Raw genomic sequence first — 15048 nt, 5'->3', positions numbered from 1 at the left:
TAAGCCTTATCTGTACTGGACAGAATGTGGGTTTTGAGGATGAATGGGCTTTGCCAGTGAGAGTTGTTTCATTTCTTCTGGATTTTGGTAAGGTATGGACTACAGAATTGGATATTGGTTAATTTGATGTCAACTCTTTTTGTGTTCAGTTTTCACTTTTCAGTAGGATGATGGATATAAACTTGGAACTATCTTTTATAGAGTAAGTTGTGTTCGCTAGTGTTGTCCTTGAAAACCTCATCTTTCTTGCTGTGATGGATGATTCATGGAACTGGAAAGTTGCCGAGTGCTTCTGTGAGAATTTATGATCTTACCTGACAGTTGTCATGACTTTTGACAACAAAAGAGAAAGTGAGATCTAAGATCAGGGGATGGGGCAAAAGGGCGACTCGATGAATTTTGGAGATGGAAATAAATATTCTTGGTTCTCACCGTGTTAAGTCTGCCCTTCATGCAGTGAGACAGATATCTGCATTCGTCATGAAATTCTTCATATACAGAGTGTGCTTATTTCTCCGTAGTTTATGGTTCCATCTCCTTGCCTCACCTCCCCGAGTCTCGCCCCAGCTCATTTTAATTTCCTGATTCGCTCCTAAATTGCCACTGTGTTATGTTAAGCATCACATGTGACGACTGCTAGCGAAATAAAGAAGTAGACTCTGTGATGCACGATAAATGAATGAATCACTTGAACAAGAACTTAATTTCACTCTAGTGGTGTACAACAACCTTATCATATCACTCTCTACAAATCTCAACTTCAGCAAGTGACGAATTTGACTACTCTGAAGCTTTGCCAATCATTATTCAGAATATATTACAAGAAAAACTTTAAACAGAGAATGTATCTAATTTCCGAGCAGAAAAACATCTGCACTCGGGATCTCTGATGTCCACTCTCACGGTTGACTTACCGAACAATCTGCAAGTACACCTAGGGTATAAACATATACAGCTACGAGTGTTGCAAGAATCATGTCTTTACTCGCTTTTAATGTCAAGAATCCAGTCTTAATTGGCCCTTCAGCCGACAAGCCGTCCCTTTACCCAAAAAGTCTAAGCCGTGTGGTTATAGGATCCCGGCACATGGGGCACGAAGATAACGAGATACCACAATCCCTGCAAGTCTGAAATTTTCCAAAACATGACTCTTGGCCTAATGAGACATGACAATCATTCAAATTGCAGTATACATATACATACATCCACACACACACACACACAAAAATTAAGATAAAGTGAAAATAGTTGAAAGGTTCTCTTACCAAATGACCACATCCAAAAGCCATGTCTTTCGGATTTGTCAAGCAGATCGGGCAAACCTTAATACGAAATACAAAGTGTTAAATGAAACATTATTGGGAATGTTAACAACAAGATAAGATGCTAAACTGAGATAGAAGTTCACTTGCTCAGTTGATGGTCCTGATTCGATGGGTTCCAATTTTTTTGATTCTTGACGTGACTTTATAGCATTGTCGTGGTCTATTACTTCACGGGGAGGAGGAAGGGGTTGTCTCCTACGACCTGCATTATGTTTGCTTCACAAGGGAAAAACACAAGAATGGACATGACTTATTTAAGATATATAATATGCATAGTAACGGGGTTATGAAACTCTACAAGTCCTTTTAAAATGGCATTGTTTTTTAATACAAAATGTATAGGACTATTTAAAATTACTAGCATGAAGCACGTGCGATGCACGTAAATAACAATTATATGATAAAAATAAAAAAATTGATTTTCTAAAAAATAATTTGAATCATTTTGTTATTTATTTGATTTTAATATGTTGTTATATTAGACGAATAAATTAATTAAAAACTTATATAATTACTTTCGAACTTTTTGCCAAATTCAAATTTAAATTGTTAATTTTATGATATATAATAAATTATAATTAGCATAATATATAGAATCAAATCAACTGAAATAAATTTTTAAAAAAATATATCTAAACACCATATATAAGGCATAATAAACTAAAACTCAATCAAATTATGGACTTTATCAATACATAAATAATAATTTACATAAATGCACAATAACGATAAATAATTATCAATTTAAAATATCGTGACTAACTCATCCAAATAACATCAAAACTAATGAAATAATAATATTGATAGTAAAATATAACTCATAATATTCCATTTAAATAATAGTTAAACACCTACATAATTGTTTTACTTTTGTTTTTAGAATTTTATATCATAGATAATTAATTTTATATCAAAGTCTATCTTTTATAAACTACATCGATGATTATTAATTTCTTGTTAAATATAAACTTAAAATAATAAATAAATCAACATATGTGATGAAACACACATTTAAATAAGATTATACGGCAAATATCAAATAAAATCTAATAAACTCATAGAATAATTATTAAATATATATTTTAAACTACTGGTATGATTTTCAAATAAAAATTTGAAATATAACCAAAGAAATAAACCTGCATAAAAAATGCTATATTTTGTATTTGTTGAATTAGTTAATTTGATTTCAAAATAAATAAAACGTTAAAATATCATATGTAAAAGTTCTAATACTTTGAAGATGTTACTCAATGATATTTATAATTTATATTTATTATAAGGATTAAAATGAAAAAGATAGAACATTTAAAGGTAATTTAAAGATGAATTATTTGATAAAATTAATTAGGAGATACATTTTATTCTTGAAATGTTATAAATTACTACAATCAATGTAATTGTAGTGATAATCCATTAGCAATTTGTTAGAATTTTACATATATATCCTTATTGAGTTTTTGGGATTTTATTAATAAGGACATTTGTGTCTTTTCACAATTGGATTGGATTGGATTGGAAAATAAATCAATGATCCACCCCTTTTAAAAATCTATATACTTTATAATGAGTCATTTCATTATGAATATAATTCAATTTTATTTCTCTTACGCTCGTTTACAATTGGAAAAATCCACACAACTATATGTATATAGAACGAATTTTTTTTTTAAAATGAAATAGAACGAAATATGACATAATTAAATATTATAACGAAAAAAAGATAAGGGTAGAAAGTCAAAAACACAAAACCATAACCATAAAATGTGGTTAATTAGTATTAGTTACCACATATGTTACTTGATAATGAAAATAAGAAAACATGTGAAAGGGTAATTATGTCCATTCACAATTGGAAAACTTTTCAAGTATCCACACTTTTATAGGTACTACTAGCATAAAAGCACGTGCATCCGCACGTGAACCCATATTCTAAATAACTAAAAAATAAAAATATTTTTAATCTTTGCATAACGTGATCCAATCCATCAAACAACATTTCGTTCGAAAAAAAGATAGATCAAAACAAATTATAAGAATTTGAAATAATGATTTATCAGATTAAGTACTAAATTGAACTAACATAACAATGCAAATATAATAATATGAAAGGATTTGAATTGATTAAGCAATATAACAATGTAAATATAATTATATGAATATATTTTAATTAATTAAGCAATATAAGAGTGGAAGGAAACATTTTAGTATATGATGTTGATATTTATCTATTCATTAAATCAATTAATTGATAAATATGTTCCTAAAATGTAAAAATTACATCTTGAAAATCTAATATAGTACTTACTTATAATTTTGGAATAATTAAGAACATGTGACAACAATTTTTCATTTTAAGTTATATTTCTAAACTATAACCAATATCGTAAATTCGAAATCTTTCGCAAACCTACATTTTGTTAATCAATAAATTATATAAAAAAATAATAAAACATTACATTAGCTGCAGAAAATCTATGGACACAAATTGTATTTTGAGAAAAAAAAATTAATATATTTAAACACAAGAATTGAAAATAAAATAAATAAATACTCCATTCACCCCTTCTAAAAATGACAATAGGACAGGGCGGTGCGAGTTCAGAGATGGGATAGTAAGCTCATATCCGTCCCGAACTACTTCGGAGATTTTAAAAAATACCTGATCCCGAACCTCAACCCAAAAAATCGGGGATCTCATCCCCGTTTTGGGTTTTTCTCGCAGGGTCCCAAACCCGTGGGGAAAGTTGTCATCCCTAACCCCTTCTATACCCTATATATATTTGCTTAAAGCAGTGAACTAAGAAAACTTCATTTCCAACAATTTTATTAAATGGAGATTCATTTACTTAAATTATTCTATCTCAGAAAAGAGAAAAAAATATCACCACTCTAAATTAATCTTCAGTGTCATGTATCATCATATTCATTATCCTCTCATTTTTTTAGAATTACATTTGCTAAGGTTCGAAGCTGTTAACAGAAAATTTGAATTCGTTTTCACTATATATTTATATTTTAATATGTTTCTTATTATCGTTTGAAAAGTAAAATCGTGTACACTACGAATGAATTCTATATATATTGGACATTAAAAAGTTAATAAATTTGAATTAGAATAACTTATAATTACCTAAGTATAATAATATTTTCCAATTCAATTGGTTATTATTAGAAGATTATCAATAAATTAGATTTATATCGTGCCTAACTTCTTCAACTTTTTCCTCTTTTTTTGTTAATTAAAAACAGTAAAAATTAACATCACAAAATGGTGAGGCATGAGATAATAAATAATAATGAGATAGTAATAACAATGGATAATCAATTCTTATTAATTACTAATTGGGATGGTCAAATTGCGACTCATGATAATAAGAAATATTTTAGAGATGTCAGATGAATGATTATAATGTCATATTTATAATGGTCTAACTTTTTTTTTCATATTTTAAAATTTATCATATCATATTAATTTAAGTGATATAATTGTCATAACTTAATTATTTTACAATTGTAAATAGATAAAATTATCTATTCCTCTATACAAATTCAAAGGCATCACAAAGAAAGAAATTTAGAATTTTAACATAAAATATAGAAAATTAATGATAGATTATTTTCTTCCTCTCCTTTAAATTCTAATTTGTATATATTATTTGCACAACTGGTGATTCTCATTACATCAACCACAAAAACTCTTGTGAGATAGTGTCATAGATCAATTTCGTGGGTCAAATCTCTTATTTGAGTCATCCATGAAAAATTATTAATTTTTATGCTAAGAGTATTACTTTTTTATTGTGAATATCGGTAAGGTTGACCCGTCTCACAAATAAAAATTCGTGAGACCGTCTCACAAGAGACTTACTCTACGCCAACATAACTTCCAATTTAGTTATGGTAACGTTATACTAAGAATTATTTGTAGGAATATCTTACTCTTACTCCTTTTTGACTCATTTGTGTCATTTTTTAAAACAATTTCATAATAATTTTATCTATGTATCATTTGACTCTACTTTTTTATTCTTCATATAATAGATACCGTCATTGAATTTTTTTAGAAAAATAAGCTGAAAAAGTATCAATTGTGATAACATATGTGAATAAGCTCAAAATATTTTTTTTGTTCAAATTAAGTGTTTATTTATTTTTTTATTTAATGTTTGATTATCTTTTTGTCAATATAATTGTCATTATATACTTGTATGTAAATAACTGTACAAATACAAATAAAATGTCATGGCATTATTGTTATGAATGAGTATTATTTGATAATATATAAATATGGGGAGACTTAAATAAAATAGAATCTATGAGAGTAATTAAAACAATTAATCATTCAATTTATTTTATTTATTATCAAAATTAGTGAGAAAAAACTAATGAAAAAAATTGATTGATTTTCTACATATTTTTTTCTCATTTTAGCAACTGTACAACAATATTTTTCTAGTATCATATCATCCGATGTATGTGGATGAACAATTCATTTGTCTACACTTTTATAGGTACTTCTGATTCAAATTTATATATTCTTTTATTAATATTATTTAAATTCACAATTAAATTTAGGTTTATAATATATTATTTTTGTTCATTCATTTAGAAATTAATAGTTTGACAAAATAAATTTAAAATTTGATTAAATATAATTTTATTTTCAATTTAAATCATTTTATTTAATTTAAAATAAATAACGATTATTTTAATTTTTTTATTTTTTCGTTTGTCAATATTTAATTTAGAATTTATTTGAATGACTCTTCATTCAAAGCCCTCAGATACTTTATCATGGGTCCTTTATATATATAATTTTTTGAAGTTTTTTTTTAAATCTAATTATATTAAAATTTGTTTTTAATAATTCATTGAATGTACTCAAATGATAGTGAAATAAAACAATAAATAATGTAATTAATTTAATTTAGAATTTAAATGAAAGTCCAAGAAAATTATTAAAATGAAAAAAATAATTGATATTAATATTAAGTAAATTTAATAGTATGTTTTTTACAAAGTCGCTCAAACATTTAAGAACATGGAGATGATTTATTTGCTACATTTAAATTAAAATATAAATATAACTCAACTTTATTTCTCACGCTTATTTACAACAATTAGAAAACTTTTCTATCATCCACACATTTATATGTATATATATAATGAAATAATTTTTTTTAAAATGAAATATGACTTAATTAAATATTATTAGAATGAAAGAAAGACAATGGAAGAAAATCAAAATCACAAAATCATAACCATAAAATGTGGTTAATTACTATATAAATATAACTCAACTTTATTTATCACGCTTATTTATAACAATTAGAAAACTTTTCTATCATCCACACATTTATATGTATATATATAATGAAATAATTTTTTTAAAAATGAAATATGACTTAATTAAATATTATTAGAATGAAAGAAAGACAAGGGAAGAAAATCAAAATCACAAAATCATAACCATAAAATGTGGTTAATTACTATTAATTATTAATTAATAGACTAAATGTGAAATTACCACACATGTTATTTAATAATAAAAATAAGTAAGCATGTAAATGATAATTATGTCCGTTTACAATTGAAAATGAATCTATTAACAGAAAATTTGAATTCGTTTTCACTATATATTTACATTTTAAGGTTTTCCTTATTATCGTTTGAAAAATAAAATCATGTACACTACTGATGAATTCTATATATATTGGACATTAAAAAATTATTAAATTTGAATTAAAATAAAATATAATTACTTAATTATAATAATGTTTTTCAATTCAATTGATTATTATTAAAAGGTTATTAATATATTATATTCATATTGTGCCTAACTTTTTCAACGTTTTCCTTTTTTTTGTTAATTAAAAACATGAAAAGAAAAAACTAATGAAAAAATTGATTAATATTAATATTAAGTAAATTTAATAGTATGTTTTTTTTAAAATTAGCTCAAATATTTAAGAACATGGAGAGGAAAGTCAAAAAAACAAAATCATAACCATAAAATGTGGTTAATTAGTATTAATTATTAATTAATAGACTAAATGTGAAATTACCATATATGTTACCTAATAATGAAAATAAATAAACATGTGAAGGGTAATAATGTCTGTTCACGATGGGAAAACTTTTCTATTATCCACACTTTTATAGGTATATAGATATATATATATAGATATAGATGTAATGGAAGCACAATTAAACTGGATCAAGAAAAATAGGGAAAAAAAAACAAAAGATGGAATCAGAGAACTATTTTTGAAGATACAAACTCATAAAAATTTTGCAGGCTTACTCTTTGTATTGAAGGGTCAATGTTGCTCTATACTGAAACGGTATTTCCATGAGAGCAGCAAGAGCAAAAGCTGATTCCTTTTTAGCCTCGTCTGTCTCCTCTGACACTATTTTTGTGAAGTTGACAAACTGCAAATAACATTTATGCAATATAAGAAAACTCTATCAAGTACAGCAGAAGATCAACAGTTGATAACCGAAACTATTGTTAGTTCTTGTATTGATCAATACCTGGAAATTATCAAATGCTCGTTGGGGAATGTTGTCATCAAATCCTTGCATTGCATCCCAGGGCCCGTCCCCCACACCAATTAGAATAATAGAAAGAGGATATTCACTATATCAAAACATGTTATAGGCTACACTTGAGAAGATGACTTAAAAGTATGCAATAACTTATTACAAAACCATGTTTACCTTGCTGCAACTATAGAGTTGATGGTTTCTTGTTCTTGAGGACTAAATCTTCCATGTGGTGTATCTGGACTTCTAGTTACCTAATTACTTAAAAAGATGATTTAACCAAAAGGTGGGGAGCAATGTGTATCTAATTTCATTAGCAAGAAAGAAAAAGAAAATGAACCTGTCCATCTGCAATGATAACGAGGACATGGTATTGAAAATTACTTTTCTCCACGATATCAATCGCAGCATCGATTACAGGTGCAAATGAGGTTGGACCTATTTGTCAAGTAGTGAAAAAGAGAAAAAATATTATCTGTTTTCACATGGATTGGCAGGTCATATTTTTCTAAATCCACTGCAAAATATGCATATTATGTTCCGATATAAGCTAGAGATCATTGTTAATTGCCATAAATCCTAAAATGTATATACACTAATCGTTTTGAAAGGTACATAACTAATTCAATTGGATTGATCAATCATGAGTTGCTAAAATTTGGAAGTTTCACAAAAGTAAATAATTTATTATGTCGAATGCATCAGATAAAAAGTTTGACCGGATTCTCTAAACAAACATCACAGCATAGTGAATAATTAAGCACCTGATAACTTCAAATATGGAAGAATTTCTTTATATCGTGCAAGGACTTCCTCAAACCCATTACAAGGTCGTTGGTCAGGGTAAAAGCTAAATACGTATCGATCATGTGTCGTAGCTGGAGACAAAAAACATGCTTCTGCTTATAAATATAGTTGCAGTTACATGAACTGTATCTCTATTGCCAACAATGCAGAAAAATAGAAATGAAAGGAAAAACTAACCATCGCCAAATCCAAAACAAGGAATCAAAGTATCCTCATCGAAGGAAGATAGAGTTCGTCCAATGATAGAAATGGCTTGCTCATATGGATTTTGTGAGGTATGAATCGCATGGAGACTTCTCCTGTTGAATGAATACTTCCCTAAAACCATGGTCAAGTAAAAAATTATTTTTTTACTAACAACGCACTGAAAAAAGAAGCATCTTTTATCTGAATATCTGTCAACCTGTCCATTCATTGCTCTTCGTAAAATCAATGCCAAGAATTAAATTGGATGATTCCAGGCCAGCATCCCTTAACGCATCTATAACCTGGAAACATGGCAAGCAAATGTCATTTGAGACTTTCAAAAGAACTCTCAGGATCATAAGGCTTAGTGGAAAGTGATCATGTTCAATTTCAAGACTAGCAACGTGGAAAAAAATCCACCTCTTTCAAAGAGTTGAAATTATCAGATATAGATGAAGGATGTGGTTTCTTTGTGTTGTTAGCATTAACTGAAGCTCCAGAATGCGTCGGATGATGATGCGGATAAGCTGTGTGTGTTGAACTTTGAGCATGTTCAGAAGATCGAGTTTGATGGCCGGTATCGACAGGGAAATTTTCAATCATATCCAATTGACGTGTAAAAGTTTCATACGGTTCATCAGGTGATGATTCACTGTTACCCATTATCTCTACCTGCCTGATATCTCTGCAGTCTGCATAAATGAAATTAAAAAGTCGCATGATTTACATGTGACGAGTGGCTTGATTTGTCTCAACTGGGAGTAACAAAGGTTTGACATGTCAAACAAAAAGTATTGCACCACAGCCCAATTCATCTCTTTCTATGTTCAATTATTGCATGCAACAATATGTTCTTGATTGCAAAGAAGGAACAAAAGCACATGGTTTGACTAAATAGAAAACTATGAGAAGCTTAAATCCTAAATTTCTTTTTAAAATGTTTACATAAAAGCTACAACCTCAAAGGACTATAGGCAGTCCATTCGATTCCAAGGAAAGAGGTAAAAGGTTCCACCAAGAAATTTTCAAAGGGATTCTACAAAAAGGGAACTGAAAGCAAAGATTTGTTTTGTCATACTTCAGATAAAAAAGTATTAAGAATATATCATTAAATAGATTTTTGATGAATGCCCAAATTATCAGCCACTATGCAAGAACCTTGATCACCCTTAACTCATTAACAACTAAAATGGCTCCAATCATGTACAATGAGAAACCACTTCTAATGTAACAAACGCCTCTAGCTACATGTTACCACTTAAGCCAGCAACATCTCTAGTCCATAAACCACATGAGGATCAACACGATCCAACAATTTTTCAGAACTAAAAAAGAGAAAAAAAAACCCCTCCACCTTCAGTCTTAACTTTAAAGTGACTTCCTTTTACTTTTGCTCCGTCTCCTTCCCCTTCTACCAAATTCCAAAACTTTATACCTCAAAGTACATAATTCCAAATAGCAGCCGCCCAAAGAACCAAGAAAGTTTGATTCATTTTATTCTGCACAAACTCTTGTTTCAATTATCTGAAAAGACAAATCTTTTCTACCCTCGTAAGAGGAAACTAGAATTCAAAAGATCCCATTTCATACTTCAAGAAACTTTCGATATCCCCCATACATCAACCAGTAAGAGCCCATCAAAGATTCTATTTACATCTATCGTAAAAAGCAACAAAATCAACAGCACAAATAATTGAATATCTGAAGCTGCAAATTCAGAAAACATGACCCCCGTTGAAGCATAAATAATAATTTGAACAAGAAATCAGATATAGAAGCATGAATTAACACACAAGAAAAGGGAGAGATATAATCACCTCCAAGATTTGAAATATTGACTACCAAGTTTATGGGTCTTTTTCTGCTAATCTGCTTGTAAAAATCAAGAAATGTCAAAACTTCTATAAAGATTATAGTGGATTACGTTTTATAGTTCGGTACTTCGGAAGAGTTGCACGCAAGCCAACCGAGACCATTTCGTCTCATATTAGTCATGTGAATAATGCCGGATTTGGTTTACCATCTAGAAGTAGTCCTACAAGAATAAATTTTTCATATACTACATGAATACATGTTAACGAGATCCGGACACTATCCTCATTTCATTTCAACGGGTAAGATCTTGCCACACATACAATTTCAAAAAAAAGTAGATCCTATATATGTATGGGCAAATCTTGATCATCCATCCTATCATGAGGACAATGCTCACATGGATAGGATGAAATAAACCATAAATACAGTGCAATTATTTCCGTAAAATTTTAAAAAATCACTAGTAAATTTTAGCAAGCGATTCGCTCACACAGAATAAATTATAATTTATAATATAATTTTATATATTAATTTTCACATTTTCATGAGTGGTATTGATGATGATTAAATATGGATTTTTATTTTATCCTCTTATAATAAATGAATTTATTGTTTTATAAGATAAAATTCAAAAGTCGACATGATAAATTCAATTACTTAAAATTATATTTTATATTAAAATTTAATGTCTCTTGCAAAGAGATAAATAAAATTTAAAGAATGAGTTTTCTACTATGTTTTCATCGAATAATGGCTATGTAAATTGATTATTTTATCTATCCAAAAATAATTATAATATAATCAAAACTAAAAAAAACAATATTTAAAAAATAAAACATGTGTAGTAATCAATTCTAGAAGTTTACTTATAATATATTCCTTGTTTAACATTAAGAAATGATGAGAGAGTATAATAAATATTTCTTAAATTAAATTATATAATAAAAATAAAATATTATTATTAATAAAAAAATTAAATCATAACTTTGGTCACGTAGAAAAAATAATTTGTATCTAAAAATCTAGAAAGGGCAAAAACTAAATACGGAAAATTGCATTTTTGGTATTATATATTTACTTTTTTTTTGTTTTTATCTTATATCAAAGTTGAGTATGTTTTTTTAATTTTTTTTCAAATATTTTTTTTGACACGACAATGATGTAGTACTGTCATGAAACTAACGTGTGTAATTGTTATTTCAATATTTTCAAATAAAGATATTAAAATTATCAAAAATAAAAAAATATATACAACAAAATTTGACAACAATAATCATAGGTCAAAATGAAGGTAGCATTGTCAAATCCCGAGTATGATTGAATCGGTCACTATATAGTAACGTGTAAAAAATCCGCATACAACTTGAAAGTAAAGTAAGAAGAGGGGAGAGACTACTGATCATTTAAAAAATTATTCAACCCGTTTCGCGCTTATATGCGACATTAGAAAATTGCGGCGTACATGAGTTGTGAATACGAAGTAATTGCTGGCTCGGGGCGTGACAGAATGGTATCAGAGCCACTCACGGGCATGAAACACCAGGAAATAAGTGCTATGCGGGGTAAAGTGCTACGTGCATGGGAGCCGCCTCTTGAATCTGCGGGGCAAAGTGCTACATGACGGGAGCCACCTCTTGAACCTGTAGGAGACACCTCTAGATTCTCGGCGCTGGTGGATCGAGGGGTCAGGCCGCAACGAGGACGTCACGTTCTGAAGGAGGGGTGATTGTGATACCCTTGTCCCACATCTTAAAAATGGAAGATTTAAAATGAGTTTATAATGACTTACAATGAACTTCTATAGTAACTTGGGTTACGAAGTAGTTGCTATAAGGCTCATTGTGCAGATACGCATGCTCGGGGCGTGACATGAGTAAAAAAAAAAAAAAACTGTGCAATTTTGAAACAAATACAACCACCAAACTGTGCAATTTTGAAACCAGCGGCCGAGCCCCTACATAACCCACCTGGACACACACTCACTATATATATAGCTGAAGAAATTATATTTCTGCAAAAATTATTAAAAAAACCCTTGCACAGAAATCTGAGATGGCTTTCTTCCTCAGGTACACTCTGTTTCATCTTCTCTGTCGTTTTCATCGTGTGAATTTCAGATATTTTGTTTGATTTCACTTCCCAAGTGCAGCCGAAATGAGTTCACACATTTTTTGTTTCCTTCATTGGAAAAGAAGAATTTGATTCCTGTAAGTTTCGGTTATGAATTGAGATAAGACCAATGCTGCATTTAGGGTTAAAAAAAAAGAGCCCATCAAAGAAAAGTTGAAATTTTTTAAAGCTTTGTGCTGAATTCGATCGGATGATTTGAGTTCTCTTGGTCTTGCATGCGCATGCAAGTGTTGATTGTTTCATGCATGAGTGGTTTGATTCAGTGTTTTAGTTGGTGATAACTTTCGCTCGTGACTTTTGATCATCGCTCGTTGCGTTTTACTCCATCAGGAGGTTTTCGATCTTGTTCTTTGTTTTTTAGATTATTTTGTGCATTTTGTTGGTTTAATCCTTACCTCCTGGGTTTGTTTCAGAATTCTGTTGTTTGGGCGATTGAGACATTTGACGATTTTTTTATTATCATATTCTGTCTTCTTTTTTTTTAGTTTTTTGTTTTTTCACTTGCTAAATCCGAACAAACAACATATATTTTAGGTGTCCATTTAAAGGAATATCTCTGGCAGGATATCTCATAAATGAACCTGAGACTGGTTTTAGTGAAATTCTGGCCTATGTTTCCCCTGAGAAACGAGTAAGATGATCGAAGGAAGAGCATTTATTTTTCAGTTGCTCATTGTTGGTAAACTATGAAATGGTATAATCTTGGAAATTACTTCTGGACGAAGAATTATGGATTGATTTGTCTTTCGGAAGCTCTTTTCCAAATGAGGCAAATAGAAAACTCTAATCAACTTTAACACGGGGAGGCGTTTTTCGGAATACACAAACTTGATCGGAAGCATAACTATACTTGCCCTTAGCTTGTCGATTCGTAAATTAAAGAAACGATCAATTCCACAGTATATGTTATATTTTGCAACCATATAATTGTATAAGAAGCACTTAGCAAGTTGGAGACAAAATTGTTTAGAAGCAAGCTGACACATGTTTAATTTGAAACGTTATAACCGAGCTTGTTTAGAACTCATAGCATCATAGACTTGCTTTTATCATTTTTGTTTGTTTTGAAATTTTAGTAACAGAACAAACACTAATAGCCCCTAAAAAATAACCCACATCTGAGGAAGTACAATAAGAGAAACACAGAAATGAATCTCGAAAACTTTGATTAAGGTTTATTGCGTGTGACAGAAGGTTCAATGATAGAATCTTATGTAAAAACCAGTTCCATTTCTAGACAAACTATTGTTGATATCACATTTTTGACAGGTTTGGCAAATTTTGGTATTGAGACGCAATGATTAACTCATTCCTTTTGCTTCACTTACTTCACCTCCTGTTTTTAATTCCTTCAAACTGAGAGTTGCCTTTGCATGTTCTTTGAATTTTCTGATTGGGAAATGGATACTGGAGGCAATTCTTTATCATCTGGAGCAGATGGGTCCAAGAGAAAAGTGTGCTATTTTTACGAACCAGAAGAGGGAAATTACTATTATGGACAAGGTCACCCAATGAAACCTCATAGAATTCGGATGACTCATTCTCTTCTTGTCCATTATGGGCTACTTCAGCACATGCATGTTTTGAAGCCCAATCCTGCTCGAGAGAAAGATCTTTGCAGGTTTCATGCTGATGATTATGTCTCATTCTTGAAACGGGTCACCCCAGATGCACAACAAGACCTAGCTAGGCAGCTGAAGAGATTTAATGTTGGGGAAGATTGCCCTGTTTTTGACGGTCTTTATATCTTTTGTCAAACTTATGCTGGAGGATCCATCGGAGGAGCAAGAAATTAAATCATGGACATTGTGACATTGCTGTGAATTGGGCTGGTGGCTTGCACCATGCAAAAAATGTGAGGCTTCTGGGTTCTGCTATGTGAATGATATTGTTCTAACAATTCTAGAACTCCTCAAAGCTCATGAGGGGGACTGTTCACACGTAAAATTGCTAATATATTTGTATCACTTGCTGTTTTGTGGAATGTGAAGGCATGACCAAGCTGCTCATGTTTCCGTAACATAATTAAATTGACATTTTAAATTCGTAGTGTACCTACATTTGATGATAAAATTGAAAAATAAATTGGAAATATTTAAGAAGTTTGTGAATCAGGACATAACCTTGATCATAAATTATGCAACACATTTTAAGTTGCTACTTTCATTATGTTTCGATCTGTTTATGTTATTTATTTTCCTTCCATGATGGTTGACTAAAACATTTGACAAGAGAT

At 29.8% G+C, this 15048-nt stretch overlaps 1 protein-coding gene and 1 pseudogene across 7 annotated transcripts; one reads left to right on the top strand and one right to left on the bottom strand.

Annotated features, from left to right (window-relative positions):
- Positions 1 to 665: 665 nt before the first annotated feature.
- On the bottom strand, positions 666 to 10883 carry LOC142549559 (E3 ubiquitin-protein ligase RGLG3-like). 7 transcript variants are annotated; one of them, XM_075658556.1, is made up of 12 exons: positions 10792 to 10883; positions 9288 to 9559; positions 9085 to 9169; positions 8859 to 8999; positions 8639 to 8752; positions 8215 to 8312; positions 8049 to 8128; positions 7863 to 7968; positions 7633 to 7760; positions 1409 to 1541; positions 1266 to 1322; positions 666 to 1156 (listed from the first exon to the last, which is right to left on the bottom strand). In XM_075658556.1, exons 1-12 carry the CDS (start codon positions 10841 to 10843, stop codon positions 1070 to 1072), a joined length of 1353 nt encoding a protein of 450 aa, XP_075514671.1. In that variant the 5' UTR covers positions 10844 to 10883; the 3' UTR covers positions 666 to 1069. The 7 variants fall into 7 exon arrangements, 6 of the variants coding, with proteins under 6 accessions (XP_075514671.1, XP_075514672.1, XP_075514674.1 ...); XM_075658557.1 differs by having other exon boundaries at positions 666 to 1127; XM_075658559.1 differs by having other exon boundaries at positions 10685 to 10818.
- A 3182-nt stretch (positions 10884 to 14065) lies between these two features.
- LOC142548234 (histone deacetylase 19-like) lies at positions 14066 to 14822 on the top strand (annotated as a pseudogene).
- Positions 14823 to 15048: the final 226 nt, after the last annotated feature.

The sequence above is a fragment of the Primulina tabacum genome, chromosome 6 (assembly GCF_025594145.1).
Source record: "Primulina tabacum isolate GXHZ01 chromosome 6, ASM2559414v2, whole genome shotgun sequence".
NCBI lineage: Eukaryota > Viridiplantae > Streptophyta > Magnoliopsida > Lamiales > Gesneriaceae > Primulina > Primulina tabacum.
Note: the sequence above shows the minus strand (reverse complement) of the source record. Positions and strands in the feature narration are given on the sequence as shown.

Bases quoted from the DNA above. Each gene is read 5' to 3' on its own strand.
- LOC142549559 (XM_075658556.1), bottom strand. From the start codon at position 10,843: ATGGTCTCGGTTGGCTTGCGTGCAACTCTTCCGAAGTACCGAACTATA. The intron at 9,170-9,287 runs GTGGATTTTTTT...CCATGTTTCCAG, and splicing joins ATTTCAACTCTTTGAAAGAG to GTTATAGATGCGTTAAGGGA. The intron at 7,969-8,048 runs GTAAACATGGTT...GTTTTGATATAG, and splicing joins AACTCTATAGTTGCAGCAAG to TGAATATCCTCTTTCTATTA.